This window comes from Bos grunniens, chromosome 15 (genome assembly GCF_055505025.1).
Source record: "Bos grunniens cultivar Pamir isolate PY7600 chromosome 15, Bosgru_T2T1.0, whole genome shotgun sequence".
Taxonomy (NCBI): Eukaryota; Metazoa; Chordata; class Mammalia; order Artiodactyla; family Bovidae; genus Bos; species Bos grunniens.
This window is the reverse complement of record NC_141179.1, coordinates 62,379,823-62,398,920: the sequence shown is the minus strand read 5'-3', so window position 1 is coordinate 62,398,920 and position 19,098 is coordinate 62,379,823. Positions and strand designations below refer to the sequence as shown.

The 19,098-nt window shown below is 36.8% G+C and overlaps 1 protein-coding gene across 6 annotated transcripts in view; it reads left to right on the top strand.

The window, feature by feature from the left end:
* The window catches only part of DCDC1 (doublecortin domain containing 1), a 472,274-nt gene that overhangs the window by 281,678 nt on the left and 171,498 nt on the right, over positions 1-19,098 (top strand). For all 6 annotated transcript variants that reach the window (XM_086340929.1, XM_086340926.1, XM_086340925.1 and 3 more), the window contains 2 exons: positions 9,341-9,475; positions 9,883-10,040. In XM_086340929.1, coding sequence (XP_086197055.1) covers positions 9,341-9,475; positions 9,883-10,040 — 293 coding nt within the window. The remainder of the gene's footprint in view (positions 1-9,340; positions 9,476-9,882; positions 10,041-19,098) is intronic.

The window sequence follows — 19,098 nt, the reverse complement described above, 5'->3', positions numbered from 1 at the left end:
TTACTTCTGGTAACTGCAAGTGTGATCTTTTATTCTATGAGTTGTTTGTTTTTGAAGTTTAATTGACTACAACAGTATGTTAGTTCCAGATGCATGACATAGTGATTTGATATTTCTATACATTACAAAATGATCACCACAATAAGTCTAGTAACCATCTGTCACTATACAAAGATATAATATTACTATTGATCGCATTCCTCACACTGTACATTTCATTCCCATAACTTATTTTGTAATTGGAAATTTGTATCTCTTACTCTCCCTCACTTGCTTCACTCATCCTCCCCAACCCTCCCCTCTGGCAATCACTTACTCTCTGTATCTATGACTCTGTTTATGCTTTGTTATGCTTCTTCAGGCTTTCCTGGTGGCTCAGATGGTAAAAAATCCACCTGCAATGAGCGAGACCTGGGTTCGATCCCTGGGTTGAGAAGATCCCCTGGAGGAGGTCATGGCTACCCATTCCAGTCTTCTTGCCTAGAGAATCCCCATGGACAGAGGAGCCTGGCTGGCTACAGTCCATGGGGTCAAGAAGAGTTAGACATGACTGAACAAATAAGCACATACACACACACATGTTTGTTCACTGGTTTTGTTTTATAGATAACACATATTAGTGAAAATATGTGATATTGTCTTTCTCTGTCTAAATTGTTTCACTTAGCATAATACCCTCAAGGTTCTTCCATGTTGTCACAAATGGCAGCATTTCCTTCTTTTTATGGCTGAGTAATATTCCATTGCATACATATACATATATATGTATGTGAATAAATATATATGCCAGGAAAAACAAAATATTGTGTTAGAAGTCAGGAGAGTGGACATAGCTGAAGAATGTTAGGGACTGAAAGGGGCTGTGAGCACTTAGGTGTGTTGCTGTTCCCTTTCTTGACCTGGTTGTTTGGTTAAACAGGTATTCACTATGTGCAAATGGATTGAATGTACACTTATGATCTTTGTATTCTTCTGTATGTGTATTGTATTTATAATTACAATGCTGTACACCTGAAGTTAATGTAATATTGTAAGTCAACTATGCTTCAATTTTAAAAAGTTTACTTTAGTAAAATGAGATTTGCCTTGAGTTCTCAAGATTTCCTTCCTGGTTCTGTGATTCCAAGTCTAAATAGAATGTTAATCATCAAGATTTAAGAGAGGCAAAATTAATCACATGGTATCTGTTAGTGTTTGCCTCAGAAACCCACCATCAGGATTTCAGAAATGCCAAGAATCAAACTGAAAATACATAGTATATTATTTTTACAGTAGTACTATAAAAAGTACCAGCAACTGGGTGGCTTAAAATAGCATAAATTTTTTTTTCTCACAGTTCTGGAGGCTAAAAGTCTGAAATCAAGCTGTTTGGCAACCTTGTGCTCCATCTAAATCCCCTAGGGAAAGATCCTTCCTTGTCTCTTCCATCTTTGGGTAGTTCCAGACATTTCTTGATTTGTGGCAGTTTAACTCCAGTCTCTGCCTCCATCTGTACATGGCCATCTCCCTTCATGTCTGAGTCTTCACATGGCATTGAATTCTGTGTGTGTCTGTATTCAAATTTCTCTCTTCTAATAAAGACACAAGTCATTTTAGATTAGCACACATACCAATGACCTGATATTAATTTGTTTACATCTGTCACGGCTACAGGTACCAAGGGTTAGGACTTCAACACACTTTCATAGTTTTTGCAAGAGACATAATTCAACCTATAACACATAGCATGGTAGTTATCAGTTTATTCCCTCACAGTGCCAAATCCACAATTTATTGCCTGGCACCTGCCTCAGGCAGCTTCACAGCAGAGTATTACCAGTGGGCACCTTCTTGTGAATGGTTTCCTTGAGCATATTCCTTGTGAGTGGCTTTTTAGTGAGGTGTTAGCAATTAGGTCGGGCACGACTGAGCGACTTCCCTTCCACTTTTCACTTTCACGCATTAGAGAAGGAAATGGCAACCCACTCCAGTATTCTTGCCTGGAGAATCCCAGGGACGGGGGAGCCTGGTGGGCTTCCGTCTATGGGGTCACACAGAGTCAGACACGACTGAAGCGACTTAGCAGCAATTAGGTACCTCCCTATAGATGGCTTCCTCTATAATGTGCTCCAAAGGCATATTAACAGTGAATCCTGCTGTACACTGCCTCAGTGACGACTTCAACATCTAGTGAGTTACAACTGTGCCCTCAGTGTGGTCTGGATCTCAGCCTTGAGTCAGGTATCTTCCTTGGGCATTCTGTCTAAGGCCTAGGAGTACTGGGCTCGCTATCTCTGCTATTCATATATTCTTTAGTGTTCTCTTGAACTTCTCAGCTTTCATCACTTCATGGCAAATAGAAGCGGAAAAAATGGAACAGTGACAGATTTTCTTTTCTTGGGCTCCAAAATCACTGCAAACAGTGACTGCAGCCGTGAAATTCAAAAGCACTTGCACCTTGGAAGAAAAGCTATGAGAAACCTAGATAGTGTACTAAAAAGCAGAGACATCACTTTGCTGACAAAGGTCCATATAGTCAAAACTATGGTTTTTCCAGTAGTCATGTACAAATGTGAGAGTTTGACAATAAAGGCTGAGTGCCGAAGAATTGATACCTTTGAATTGTGCTGGGGAAGACTCTTGAGAGTCCCTTGGATTGCAAAAAGATCAAACCAATCAATCCTAAAGGAAACCAACCCTGACTATGCATTGGAAGGAGTGATATTGAAGCTGAAGCTCCAATACTTTGGCCACCTGATGCGAAGAGCTAACTTGTTAGAGAAGGCCTTAATGCTGGGAAAGACTGATGGCAAGAGGAGAAGGGGATGCAGAGGATGAGATGCTTAGATAGCATCACCAACTTAATAGACATGAATTTGAGCAAACTCTGGGAGATAGTGTAGGACAGGAGAGCCTGACATGCTGCAGTCCATGGAGTCTCAAAGAGTCAGAGAGGACTTAGTGACTGAACAACAAAACAAATTTCCTGTCACTCTAGTCCTCTGTCACTAATAACTGTTCCTGTTAAAAATACTATGTGCTTTCTGTCTCTGTGTGGACCCTGACTAATAAACACAGTACCTTTCTTTCTCTAGTGTTTTAGAAATTGAGCTGTTATTCTGTTGCAACTTGCATCACTTTAGCAGTTGGAAGTGTTTTGTAGAATTTAAGTTGAAAAATTACCATAACAACATTTCCCTGACTACTTATTTGTTGTTGGCACACTAGGTAAAATTTCAACCACATTCTGTAATTCAGCCAGGACTATAGAGTTTCAGTTTTGTTCCTAAGCAGGAATTTTGACATAGTCATCAAATGTCAAAGCATTTTAGTAAATACTACCTTTAACTTCATTCTCGGATGCATCCCAGCTGACTTCTTATCTTGTTTCTGACTGCATTATATTACTCACTCAGAATGAGGTTCTAAGTTATTAGAAAGGAAGTCACAGAAGACCAAAGCTTGTATGTCTTTGTTTAAAAAAAAAAAGTGGAATTTTGAGACTTTACCAAAATATCCCTCCAGCTTCTTGGCCTGTACATGCATATGAGGACTTTGTTCTGATGCGTATCTGAATAGAGCTGACTCCTATTGCCTAGGAACATAGTTCTGTCTCATATAAGTATTGCCTTTCCCGGCAACAGATGGAAAAGTAAGACCAAGGTTTAAATGTATGCTTTTCTGTCTCACATTTCAGGTACTGAAAACATCCACTTCTACTCTGCTATCCTTTTTACCCCTCCTTTTCTTGCAACTTATAATTTTCTGACTTTTCACAACACTTCTATTGATAGCTAGCAAATAATGCATACTTTTGTGTTATTTTAAATTATTTTAAAGCAAATTTTGATTCTAAAATTTTTAATGTGCCATTCACAAATGTAATTGCTTATTTTTAAAAATTATAGTTATTCTAGATTCATAGAGCAAAACTTTATTAATGAGGCATTTCATTCTTTTAGAGTTTTAGAAATTTTTATTAGATCTAAATTTAGTCATATCTAAAACTATATCCATCTAGTTAATCTAAAATGGAGGATAATTTGATAATTATCTGCAGCTGGATCATAAATGGAACTCTTGCCACTCATTAAGACAGAATTACTGCATTAGGATATTAATAACTAATCTTGGCTCCAGCACTTGTTTGCAGTGTGGCCTTAGGCGAGTCATTTAAACCTTTCCGAGCTTCAGAGTATTTGTCTGCAAAATACAGGTATTAATACTAGTATTGTGAGTATTTGGCATAGGTTCTGGCCTATCGATAGATACTGGCATATCAATTCTGGCTAAATGAACATTTGTAACTATTAGTGATAATAATACTGAACAAATTTAAATACAGTATTGCATTTTGTTATGTTGTGCTTACCTGGATAATTTTTCTTTTCATTATTTTTAAAGTTAACCATCTTTCTATTCATTTGCAAAAAGATAAATTACTTTTTTATACAAGTCACCAGTTTCAGCTAAATTAAAGATTTCAACTTAAACATGGAACCATAAAACATTTAGAAGAAAGCATGCATTAAAACATCTAACCCAGAGTAGTGGTGAATAGGCATCTTTATGTACATGCAAAAAAGAATAGAATCCATAAAGGAAAAGACTAATAGCTTTGAGTACATAAAAAATTTAAAACCTTCTAAATCTAAAATGCATTAGCAAAAGTGAACAGGGAAATATGACAAATAGGGAAAAATCTTCACAATATAAATATTAGAGAATGAGATAATACATTTAATATATAATACACTTGATATAGCACTGTTCAGTCTCTAAGTCATGTCTGACACTTTGTGACTCCATGGACTGCAGCACAACAGGCTTCTCTGTCCTTCACCATGTCCAAGAGTTTGCCCAAATTCATGTCCATTGAATTAGAGATGCCGTCTAAACATCTCATCCTCTGTCACTCCCTTCTGTTGCCTTCAGTCTTTCCCAGAATTGGAGTCTTTTCCCATGAGTTGGCTCTTCATAAACTGGTGGCTGAGCTTCAGCTTCAGCATCAGTCCTTCCAGTGAATATTTAGGGTTGATTTCCTTTAGGACTGATTGGTTTGATCTCCTTGTAGTCCAAGGAACTCTCGAGTCTTCTCTAGCACCATTATTTGAAAGCATCAATTTTTTGGTGCTCAGCCTTCTTTCAGGTCCAACTCTCATATCTGTACATGACTACTGGAAAAACCATAGCTTTCACTATATGTGTCTTTACAGGCAAAGTTATATCTCTGCTTTTTAATACAATGTCTAGTTTTGTCATAGCTTTCCTTCTAAGAACGAGAATCTTTTAATCTCATGGTGGTAGTTACTGTCTGCAGTGATTTTGGAGCCGAAGAAAACAAAATCTGTCACTATTTCCACTTTTTCCACTTCTTAATGCCATGAGTTGATATTACAATAGGAAAGGGTAAGTACTTCAATAGAAAAATAAGCAAAGGACATGAAAAGGAAGTATAGACAAAAGAAAAATTAAGAGTCAAGCCAAATAAAGATCAGTTTCACTAGGAATTAAATAAATGTAAGCAATGAAATAGTGTTTTTTCCCTGTTAATTAATGAGGAGACATAAAACTAGGAATAGCAAATGTTGATAAAGATGTGAGAAGACAAGCATATGCATTCCTTTTTTTGTATTTGGGTTTTTTTAAATTTTATTTTATTGGTATTATCTATTGCTGTGTAACAAATTACCCCCAAACATAGTAATTTAAAGCAACAAACATTTATTATCTCCAAGTTTCTGTGGGGTAATCTGGGAATTGTTTAATTGGGTAGTTCTAACTCAGAGTCTCTCTCATGAAGCTTAAGTCAAGGTGTCAATGGAGGTTGCAATCATCTGAGAGTTGACTAGGCTGGAAAATCTGCCTCTTAGCACACTTACATTTGTCCAGAGGCTTCAGTTCCTTGGCACATGGGCTTCTCTGTAGTGCTGTTCAAGCATTAGCTAGTGATCCAAGAGAGGAAGAGAGCAAAATGGAAGCTGTGCTGTTTGTCATAATCTAATCTCAGACGTAACCTAACACCACTTCTGCCATCTTCTTTGGTCACATAGACTTATTCTGATACAATGTGGGAGGGGACTACACAAGGGTCTGAATATTAGGAGGCAGGGAACATGGGGGGCCATGTAGTAGACCAGTACATTATTTATAAGGAACTATTTGGCAATATTTATCAAAATCTGTAAAAGAGTACATGTTCTTTGGACTTAGTAATTCCACTTACAGCTACTTAACCCAAGGAATCAATCAGGAGGAGATGGGGATGACAGAGGACAAAATGATTGGGTGGCTTCACCAGCTCAATGGACATGAGTCTGAGCAATCTCCAGCAGTTGGTGAAGGACAGGGAAGCCTGGCATGCTGCAGTCCATGGGGTTGCAGAGTTGAACAAAACTGAGTTACTGAACAACAACAAACGAATTCTATGTTAGTTAGACACATCATGCCTCTACCTCTTGGGCCTTTCTTTACCCACTTCATTGGATATATAAGTTTTTCCATGTTCCAGATACATCTTCTTTCCAATAAGAGGGAAATATATCTCAGAAGTAAGCTTACATAAAACGTTTTTACCTCTATTAGAGGATGTGAAACATGCAACTACCATCACGATACAAGGGGTTGAAACATATGTAATATCATGTCCCACTACTCATGTTTCTCTCATATTGATAATATTGTGCTCTTTGTTGCTGAATTTTGGCTTTGGTGCTTTACTATAGGACGGATGTAAAATAATGTATTTCCGTTTCTGTCATATTTACTTCAGTTGAATTGTCTTGGACATTTCTAAGAGAGTAAGAACTGAAACAAAACCAAATAATACAATGAAATAAATATGACACAGCTTCAGGATAAAATGAGAATCCTATTTTTTTTTTAGATAAAAAAGGGGACTACACAAGGGTCTGAATATTAGGAGGCAGGGAACATGGGGGGCCATGTAGGAGACCAGTACATTATTTCTAAGGAACTATTTGGCAATATTTATCAAAATCTGTAAAAGAATACATGTTCTTTGGATTTAGTAATTCCACTTACAGCAAACGGAGTTTGTGCAACTCCGTACAAACGGGGTTTGTAATGATTTTGTGTTAGCTTAGTGATTCAAAGGACTTTCCAGGTGGCAGTAGTGGCAAAAGAAGCTGCCCGCCCGTGCAGGAGACCTAAGCGAATCCACTTCAGTCCCTGGGTCTGGAAGATCCCCTGGAGAAGTGCATGGCAACCCACTTCAGTATTCTTGCCTGGAGAATGCTATGGTCAAAGGAGCCTTGGCAGGCTGTGGTCCATGGGGTCGCAAAGAGTTGGACATGACTGAAATGATTTAGCACAATGATTCAAAAATTTTTTCCAAGATTATCTTGTTAGTATACACCACAAAGACACTATTTTAAATTGGGCCTTTTAAAATGTATTTTTTAATAAAAGCATAAATTCACATGATAACAATTAATATTTGAAAAAATATGCTAATGAGAAACAGTCTCTTCCTCTCAAATGCATATTTAGATAGTCATTTCTTAATTTAATAAAAATTTCTATTTACTGTATTTTTAATTCATATTGTTTTTACCTTTCTTCCTTTTTCTGAAAACCTCCCTCTTTTTTTATCTGCTTATTCTTGAGATATACTCTGTATTTCTATTTTTAATTGAATCTCTTACATTAAAAATAGCTTTATTGAAATATAATTAACATACCACAGAATTGAAGTATGCTGTTCAGTATTTTTCAGTATATACATAGGGTTTTGGTTTCATTACCACAACCTAATTTAGAGCATTCATATTTAGTTAGAGATTTTGTAACAAAGTTCAAAGTTATTTAATATTGCTTTTTCTAGAATAATGTAAGGACTTTAGTACTCTTTAATTATCCAGTGAATGCTTCCTCATACTTTTTGTTAAAACTTGAGTTGCACAGTTTAAAAAAGAAGTTTATGTAATACTTTAGGCAACATATCTAAGCTTTATGAAGTAGTCAACAAGCTGGAGGAACGAGTTGCTTTACCCTCCCTATTTTGGCTTCCTTGTCTTTATAACGGGAACAATAGTCACACCTTTCAAAGGGTTGTTTCAAGGATTAAAATGTAAATATGTTATTATGAGGGAAATTACTCTGATGTACTGGTAGACTTCAAGTGTGTGCCTTGATAGGCTATCCTTGAGTTCATGGAACAGAAAATGTCCAGATTACAGTTTATTTAATCCATTTAAAACATCAAGTACAATGTATGGAGAAAGAGATGGGCTAGGTTAATATGCATAAAGTACAGGTGGGTTGAAGGGCCACATTACCTGAATCTCTGATATAGATGCATCCTCTCTCAGTGTGGCATCACCCTTCTCTGCTGTTGATGTGGTTCCCAGGACCAGAGTTGAAATTGGGCCTAACAGATGAAATGTAGGTGAGATACTGACTCACACTTGATCTGGGAGACAGCTGGTGGCAGGTACACTTGGTCAATAGCTGTGTTCCCCAGGTGGCCTATGGGCAGCTGTGGATTTTATCCAGCAGAGGATCCAAAATGAGAGTCAGCAATGGGTGGTCAGTTAAAGATCTCACGATTGTGTGTCTCATGCTTAATTTACATCTGCTGCTGCTGCTGCTGCTAAGTCGATTCAGTCGTGTCCGACTCTGTGCGACCCCATAGACGGCAGCCCACCAGGCTCACCCGTCCCTGGGATTCTCCAGGCAAGAACACTGGAGTGGGCTGCCACTTCCTTCTCCAATGCATGAAAGTGAAAAGTGAAAGTGAAGTCGTTCAGTCGTGTCCGACTCTTCGAGACCCCATGGACTGCAGCCTACCAGGCTCCTCTGTCCATGGAATTTTCCATGCGAGAGTACTGGAGTGGGGTGCCATTGCCTTCTCCGATCTATGTTCATAGACATGCTCTAATTACTTTCTGCCTGACACTTCTCAGGTTACTAACTTACTTATCTATACTTCCTGTGGCTAATGAAGCTCATCCATCCTATTTGTTTTGTTGTCTTCCAGAGCAGAATTGAATACTCCCCCCAAATAGAGCAACTGCAAATTACATGTACATAATACATTTACCTTTTATGTAGAAATAACTCAATAAATGTTAGCCATTATTGTCAATATATAGGATGACTTTAGTATTTAGCAACCGAGTCAAACTTGATCAGATCAAACAACAAATTAGAAATCTTCGTATGCAAGTTATTTGTCTTGATTTTGATCTGAAATTGACAATAAAGTACAAAACTTATTAGCCAGATTTTTTTCGTATTAATCTAATTTATCCTCCCATCATTCCAGTTGTATAGATTTTTGGCTGTTGCTGACAAGGCTGATAGTACTGTTTTGTTTTGTTTTTTCCATTCCCTACAGGCTTATCCTCAGTTTGTTCTGACCTACCTAGAGGAGCTAAATGTGCAAGTAGATGTGACCCAGACAGAGTATCACCTTCACCACGGTGCCTGGACCGCAGATCATCAGGAGCATGGCAGCAGCTTAGCAGAAGAGGTCAGTGTAGTGAGCCAGAGGCAAGACAGAGCTAGATCTCTGAAAGATATTTTGAAAAGAGGAAAAATGTTTGGGTTGTTTTCAAGAGGAAAGAATGAATTCACAAATTAGTGTTATTGATATTTAAAATCATATCCATACATAAACATCTATTTATATTCTTATATTTATGTAAATATCTATGTGTATATTTATGTAAGCATTCTTTTTGTTAAATAAATGGTGACACACTAGCTTTTCTTAGGACTGCCTTCTTTTGTTCTCACCACATACCAAAGGTTTATGTGCTGGATGAAGAAGGCTGAAGGAACCATGAAATGTGCACTGTTAAATTTTTTGGCATATATAGTTTAGACATTTCCACTCAGTGAAAATTAGCTACATAATTCCTATATTTCCTTTATTAGGTTCTGCAAAAAAGTGCCAGTATCCCTGATTTGAAGCAGCTGCCAAAGCCTTCAGACACCCACTTAATGCCAGAAGGTTCTCTTGGGGAGACAGGGCAGCTGACAGTGGCCCTGGTGAAGAAACTGGAAGAGAAACATCCTAAGGCTTCTGCTCAGAGGTAGGGCACTGACAGAATGGAGCTTTATTGCTCAATGACATTCGATGTTTTCCTTCAGTTTCATGTAAGATTGATTTCTTGAAGATTATTGAAATATCTCAAAAGCCCTTTGGCTCTTAAGCACGTTGTTTTCGGGTCACATTTGATAAAGAGAGGAGACATTTATGTGTATTTCATTGAAGACTGATGTATGATATTGTCTATTAATATAAGTATACTTAGAAGGATTACTGTCCTGGGATCTCATGGAAATATTCTGAAATAACATAATTAGTATAAGGCAGTGCAGAGCATATATACCCAGTTGTGAAAATATCAAAAGGTCTTAAAGAAGGGCACACTCATAGACAATCCTTTCTATGTTCCACAAGAAGAATATTGGGTTAGACCTAGGGCTAAGTGCATGACAGATGGTCTTAAGTAGTGATAATTTAATAAATTGATATAATTCCATCACTAGAATAAAACTAACATCAATTATTTTGCTAACTGATTGAAAATCATCCTTGACTGGAAAATGGATACTATTCCTTTGGTCTTCTTCATTTAACTGGAAAACTAAGGTTTATTATTATTATTTTTCTAGGGCTTGGTGTTGTCAAGCACAAAATGACTTTATAAACTGCAATTTCAATAGACACTTGTTTGAAATTAACTATTGATTGAAGTACTCTTAAAGGAGTAATATAGTTCTTATACTCAGTGAAGTTCAAGATATACCTAAGTTTAAATATTCTAATGGTATATAGAAATGTCAATTGCATGAAAAAAGATTTTCTTTTTTACAAAGTTTTTTCATCTTTATTGAGACATAGTTGGCACATATTAATAACACTGTGTAAGTTTAAAGTGTGCAATGTAACTTTATTTCAATTAAAAGCTATCTTATATTCTTAAATTATGTATTCCTGCCTCAGTGTTCAATAGGAGGGAAATATTTTTTTCTTGATAAAAATTGCCCCTTCAATTTATTGTCTCTCTAAAGTATTTATCCCTCAAATCCTTTGATTTTGTTGTTTCAAGTAAGATAGGATGCAAACGAAATAACAAGCTTAGTATCTTACTGTTTTACAGTATGGGGGTGTCCTGAATCTGTATGAAAACCTGTGTTCCAGGACCTCCTCCTCCAGTGTTTGCTTTCCACTTGAACATAAGGTTCTCAACTCTCTGATGCTCCCCGACACAATCACAAGGCTTCAGCTACACATCTAGGCCACTTTCTATCTGGGTCACCAGGACATAAATCCCTTAGGAACAGTCTTTGAAGTTTTCATGTAAAACACCGGAGCGCTGAGGAATTAAAATGCTGTTCTATGAGGTCGTCGTCGGTCTGTCTCTGTAGGTTCACTCAGCAGCCATTTTTACTCTACTCTTCTTGAGATAGTGCTGGGGGTTCATCATTATCCTGGGTTCTATTCCAGGAGGCACAGTTTCCTCCTGCCCTCAGATTTCCAAAACCTATATGGGGTTTTTGTGTTTGTCTCATGCTGCCCTCCTGGGTCACTGTGCAAGAACCAAAGTGCTAATTCATCTACTTCCCTATAGCTTCCTCAACCTGGATTTTTTTTTTTGAGGGCTTGGGGCTTTGGGTAGTTTGTTTGTTTTTTTTTTTTTAATGTTTTCTGTTGTATCTTCCTTGAAGCAGTGTAGTCTGATTATGAAACTTAGGAGAAAAGAATACAGTACTGTATTAGGCAATGTGAGACAAATAAACAATGAAGCTGTTAATCACAGTTAATTTACCACAGTACTTGTTTGAGTTGTTAGAATGAAATGAGATGACTTTAAATTTCAGGAATGTAGTAAGTACTCAATAGGTAGAGTTGTGAAAATGTTCTGAAAACAAATGAGGGTAGAAAAGAATTTTTAATGGAATTTGTATTTAGATGTGTGATTTTTTAGTCAATAGAAATTGACTGGTAAATATATTTTGGATTTTATTTAATAAGAAATTTCCTAGGGCCATTTTCTTAGAGAGGGTTCCTCAGGGTTTGTGTCTCAGGATACAGCGACTTTTCCAGCCTTCTTTTTTTTTTTTTTTCTAAGCCACAGGATTTATGTGTATTCTTTTCTCCACCCCCACAATTTACCACAATAGGTGTAATTTCTGTTTCTCTCCTCTTTCTGTTCCTTAACAAAGTTATCTTGAATAAACAGTTAGTACTTAGAGCAATTACTTTCCTCCCATTTTGGAAGGAGTTGTTGGGCAAAATTAGAACATGGTATTGAACTTGACCTATTGACTGCTTTGAATCTTAGGTTGTCTTGTTAGGTTTGCATATTTTCCAAATATAAGAGAATCAGTGCATTATATTATCACAGCTTTAAAAAAGGCATCACATTGTTTTTCTCTTATTAATGATTTTATGAAATAATATCACTGCAAAAAATAAAGAAATAATGTGCATAATACAAGTTGTGGAAATTGGGAAAAAAATAGAATACTAGGGAAAACATTAACTAGAAAATAGTCTGAAAGAAGCATATATAATTGAAAAGAATAAAATGATATAAATGTGTGAACTTCCTTAGAAGTAGCCAAGGAAGGAGAGAATCAGAAGTAGCCAAATTTGGGGAAAGACACAGAAGTAGGTAGTTACTAGCAGGTAATATATGAAAAGGGAAGATAGCATTTGATAATTAGTAACATATACTGACTTTGCTTAAGTGCTTTGTGTGCCATATTTTCCAGTAACCTATGAGGAATTGTTACCAAACCAAACTTGGGTCCACTTGCCTAGATGCAGTAAAGCCCACCTGCTGTCACTGGGTTGTGGCAAAGCAAGAAAGAAAGAAAAGAAAGAAAGTGAAGTCACTCAGTCGTGTCCGACTCTTTGTGACCCTAGGGACTGTAGCCTACCAGGCTCCTCCATCTATGGGATTTTCCAGGCAAGAATACTGGAGTGGGTTGCCATTTCCTTCTCCAGGAGCTCTTCCCAACCCAGGGACGGAACCCGGGTCTCCCGCATTGTAGGCAGACACTTTGCCGTCTGAGCCATCGGGAAAGTTGTGGCAAAACAAAGTGCAGCATTAATGCAGGGCGCCAAGCAAGGCGTCCAGGGCAGCTAATGCTCAAACCCTCCGATAGGTTTCAGGAAAACATTGTTAAAGGCCAGGTGAGGGAGGGGAATTGAAAATATGTGATCAGTTTGCACACAATTCTTTGATTTGGTTGATAGTGAAGTAACAGGGTGGTGTCATATTTTCAATTCTCTGGCTCCAGTAGGTCTGGGAACTACCTCCTCATGGTCATCAGGAAACTAATATCTTCCATTTGGTGGGGGTTTAACATCTAAAAAACAAGTCAGGAAATGTGTTCCAGATACTATTATCTAGGTACTTCAGAGAACTGAAACAGAGGATATGGAGGGGAAGGGTCTATCATAGGAAGATCCCATAGGGTCCTGCTCCATTACAGTATGTAAAACAGAGGTATTAATCTCTGTTTTACTGATAAGGAAATATAGGTATAGAGAGAACAAGTTATTTGGCTGAAGCTTCCAGCTGTTAATGGCAATTTAAGGCAGGTCTATTCATACTTTAAGTGTTCCTCTTAGCCTCTATATTGTTCTGCCTGACCATTCATGTTCTCATCTTAATGATTATTCCACATTTTTAGCCTTTCAAATGGGGCCTATTATTTTGACTGGATATCTTAGAAAGCAATCTTTAAATAGGGTGGAATAGTTTAGAAATACAGTGATAAAAGATATATCAATATATGCAGCTTTCAGTGAAGACTAAATAAAAGGAAGAAAATATTAAGGGAGAGTGTAAACCCCTGATTTCTTAGATTTACTGATTTAGAGGCTTGAACTTGAATGGATTTGAGATTTTAAAAATCCTCTTTCTAATAACATAACTATAACTTGTCATGATTAACCAAGGATTTCACACCTTGAGTGGTGGTTTGGTTCAGTTTTGTATATACTAAATTTGGTGACATGTAAGAGCTGTCATTTGTTGAATACTTAGCATATGCCAACTGCTATTCTAAGTACTTATTTATTCTTGTAACAATGTGATAGACTGATCTACTTATTGTATAATAACCTGATGATGGAGGCACTATTATTATCCATAAATATGTAGCCACTATGGCTCAGAGAGGTTTCAGGATGTGTCCAGTCATACAGCTAGTTAATGGGAGAGATGGGATTTGAATCCATATCCACTTGGATCTAGAGACAATGTTCTTAGCCACTGTTTTATTCCTCATTCCTAGTAACTTTTATTGTATTAATTTCATAACAGAATAGAACGTCATCATATGAGTAGCCATATTGTCATTGTCATTTATGTGTAATACACATTTATGTGTATTACATCATAAAAGATTTAATTAAACTATTTCCATTTTGATTGGTATATTATTTTGAATTATAGCCTTAAAAAACTACAACAATCATCACAAACCAGGTCATCTACAGAATCATTTCATTTCATTTACATTCCAAACACTTACAGAAAGCAACTAATTTTTTATCTTTTTTTTAATGTGAAAAATTTCTTTTTTCCATTGAAGAGAAAGGAAAATCTTCTACTGTGTTATGCCTTTCATGTAAGATTCTTAGTACATAATAGGTTATATTTTTTGTTTGCTTGAAAACATTTCGCTTCCTCTATTAGTGAGATACAGCAATGCAGCTCTCTTCTTACTTGGGTAAAGTAAGTTGTGTGTACATTTAAGTCTAAGTTTAGTCCAAAGTAAAAATAGATGCCATATTCTGGCATCTTTGAGTATGTGGAATGTGTTGTTTACCTTAGTTTATCCAATGGAGCCCTGTCCCCTTATTTAAATTGAATGGGGGGTGGGGAAGGACTGGGACAGCCGACAAAGCACACTGACCCAGCTTGTCACCCAGTGACCTGTGAGAAGGAAATAATGAACTGTGAGTAGCTGTCATCTTAACTGCTTCTGACAGTTTGCCTTTGGGCACATCTGTGTTAGTTGCATTGGAAAGGCCTTTGTTCTTTTCCCACTAGTGACTTTGTGGAGCGCTGAGGGGTTTGCTAGCTACTGTACTCCTAACCAGCCCCTGCCTTCCCAGGGAAGCAAGCAGCTGCCGCAGATCACACTGACATTTCTCTTCATGACTCAACTTGGCATGTACTTCATTCTTTCCAATGAGAACAGATATTTAAAAGTTCTTTTTAAAAAAAATTTAAAATTTACTTTAATGTCTCATGAGCTTTCCTTCTACTAAGAAAGCAAGTAATAAAATACATTTATTGTTTTTATAGTTTTTTATAGAAAAACTAAAGAAAATAGATAACCTACCAGATGGGCAGGTGACCTGAAGGAAAGATATCAAAACATTAACAGTTGTTAAGTATTGATATTGATTTAACAGTTTAAAATTTTTGTATATTGTTTATTTTTAAAATTTTGATGATTGAATATTATATGTGCAAAAGGACAAAAATCAGCATATGTTATGAAAAGCATTTTCATGTGAATGCTTTATTAGTAGGAACGTTTAGACTAGAATAGGTAAGGATATGCTATATTTGGTGCAGATATTCCACTTCTACTTTAAAGATGTTTCAATATAATAACTTAAACTTTAAAATATTGTAATATTTACATTTTAAATTTATCTAGTGCATAAAATTATTATAATCATTAGGAGAGGTAATTTGAAAAGAAACAGGTGCTTCTGTCCCAGGGTTTCCTGAAGTTATCACTGCTATTTCAATCATAACAAAGGCAGAACATCCTGATAATGTGTATTATACCCTATGAGAATTGTTTAAATTAAAATCAAAGCTTCATTTATAAGATGTAATTCCTGAATCAGTTTTAAATTCTTATTTACATTTTTACAATTGCTATAAAATCCATCCTCCTACTCCTACTGTAATTAAGTCTGGCTACAATTGGCATGGAAGAAACCCTAAGCATTTGGTACTCAGTTTTTTATACTTACTCTTCCAATAGAACATAAATCCAAACTATACTGCATTGGTCAATTTTTGTAAGGTTTTTTCCTTCTTGATATTAATAGAATATAAGAAATGAAGCTTGAAAGAACTGACATGCTTGTTCCCGCATTCAAGTTTTTTCTCTCTTGGTAACAGGTTCAGAGGCACTAGCTGGCAGAACTATTATAATCTTCTGCTTTTCAGAGAAAGGTAAATTAGTAGTAATGAGAAATTCTTTAAGCGAAAAAATAATGATCATGTCTCCATAATTATAATTTGTAGAAAAATTAAAAATTGAAAGACATTGATTTTGAGTAGTCAATAGCATATGATTTATTACTTTATTAAATCATTTATGTAGTTTTGCATATAGTTGATGGTAATCTATAACCATCTTATTTGATTAGAACATTCTTATTTTGTTTATCACACATCAACACAGTCTTTGTAGAGACAGTGAATGTGCCGATCAGTTTTGATAATAGCAAACTCTGTCTTTTTAAGGAAAGGGGGCTGTTTAAATTGCTACACTCAAATTCTTATTTCTAGAATGCTTCCCAATAAAAGCAAATGTAAACATAGTAATTGCCTGTGATATTCAGTAAATCCAATTAAGCTTCCCAGGAAATAAATCTCCTCTTAGGTTATATTACAGTTACTCACTGTTGAAATGCTCAATTTTAAGCATTACCTTTAGCTCTTTTATACTATATGAGAGCATGCATTTAAGAACCTGAAATTATTGTGTTCCAGAGATGCAGAGATATGCTTATAAATTTTTTTTAATTAGAAGAGTTAATATCCTGATTTTGGCTGATATTATTACCAGTTTACATTTTGTTATATTTAAAAATTAAGTCCCACATGTTCTCTGTGAACTGAAATAAAATGAACACATAATCTAATTGCACCTGCTTTTTTGAAACAAAGTCAAAATCAAGCATTCCAAAGGATTAGGTTTATATCCATAAATGTGTATTAATTCAAAAATTATAAAGGCTTTCAAATAAGCATTTTATGATTAATTTTTGTTCCACTTACTGCAATGAGGTACCCAAACCTTCAATTATGCTGCTTAATTTACATTTTAAAAAATGTTCTACTTATCATTCTGTTTTATTCAGTATTGTCTATAAAGCTATTCAAGGTATGAGTAGGAAATCCTACACCTACAATCTTCAAACTTGTATCCCCAAAACTAGAATGTCTATCTTGTATTATCATAGTGAAAGTAGTAGGTAACGAAGTTCTAAAATTGGGTGATGTGGGGAGAAGACCAATGGTAGATGTATTATTAGGTTATAGTATATGGAATTGTATGAGAACAGAATTCAGGCAGTTACGTTGACTGCCACAGGTTATCTTCCTGACTTGTCTGTCTCCTTCTCCCCTGTCCCCTTACGATCCATTCTCCACATAACGACCAGCAGGATACATTCATATTAATAAGTCAGATCATGGGCAGCGTCCTCAGCTCCAAATATGCCAATGGATTTTTATTTCCTTTAGAGTGAGAGCAAAGTCTTTACTAGATGCTAAAAGGTCTTACTTTACAAGGCCCATGGCATCTCCCTGACACCTTTCTCCCCTCCCTTGCCCTGTTCTAGCCAGTCTGGTTTGTTTCACATTTGCTAAGTGTGCTTATAATCTGTCACTCTCTTTCCCTGCTTTGTTTTTCTTCAAGGCGTTTATTACTGCCTGTCCCAAGTGTATTTATTTCCTGAATTGTCCCATTAGACTGTGAACTCCATTTCAGCAGGAAAAAAATTTTAATTCACATCTATACCTCCAGGGCCAGAACATATCTGGTACATGTGTTGTATATAGTGCATTGCTGTGCTGTGTTTAGTCACTTGGTTGTGTCCGACTCTTTGCGACCCCATGGACTGTTGCCCACCAGGCTGCTCTGTCAATGGGGATTCTCCAGGCAGGAATACTGGAGTGGGTTGCCATGCCCTCCTCCAGGGGATCTTCCCAACCCAGGGATTGAACCCAGGTCTCCTGCATTGTAGGTGGATTCTTTACCGTCTAGACAATCAATAGAAGGTTGTTGAATGAATGACTGAATGAATGCATGAATGAAGGACTGTGATTAACAGAAATAAGAAAATAGAGAGGGAGCTAGTCTGAGCATTCATATATACATTTCAAGACCCTCACTGTCTGCTGGATGATTATAACCCTTCACATGTGTCAACCCAAAACTGTGCCTGACTATCACAGTGGTTTTTCTAACTGATTTCTGCCTCTCTCTTTTCTGTCAACCTTTATTAATGTACAGCTACTTGCTGAGAATTTTCTGTATTCCAAGAACTATCCTAGGCACTGGGGATACAATACTGAAAATACAGGTACATGTTCTCACCTCACAGAACTGCCCTAACAGAATCTAACAGAGAAGAGAGATATTAAACAAATCACTACAATAAAAGGAGGATGATAAGTATATTATAGGGAGAAAGAGTAGGAAATGGCTATCCACTCCAGTGTCCTTGCCTGGAAAATCCCTCAAAAACAGAGGAGCCTGGTGGGCTGCAGTCCATGGGGTCGCAAAGAGTTGGGCACGAGTGAGTGACTAACACTTTCACCTTCACTTTAGGAGAAAGTATTTCATCCTGAATACACTTCCCTGGTGATATGCTTTTGAAATATGACTCTGAACATCTCACTCACAGACTGACAATTCTTCAGTGTTTGCTAGTTTCCAACTAAGTTAGGTTCCCTGCGAAGCATCAACTGGCAGACCCGCCACACTCTTTTCTTGTTTCAGAACCTCCCTGTACTTATCCAGGCTCACACTGGGCTTTCCTAGTGACTCAGACCGTAAAGAATCTGCCTGCAGTGCAGGATACCCAGATTCAAACCATGGATCAGGAAGACCCTCTGGAGAAAGGCATGGCAACCCAACCCAATATTCTTGCCTGGAGAATCCCATGGACAGAGGAGCCTGGTGGGCTACAGTTCATGGGGTCTCATAGAGTTGGACACGACCGAAGTGACAGCATGCATGCGTACAGGGTGACTAGACTTGGCATCTGCAGGTTTTCTTGACCAAAATCTTTACTTCATTTTTCTACCTAAAATCCTACTCTTTGCAAGGCTTGTATTCACTGATGGTTTTCAGCCTTTCTTC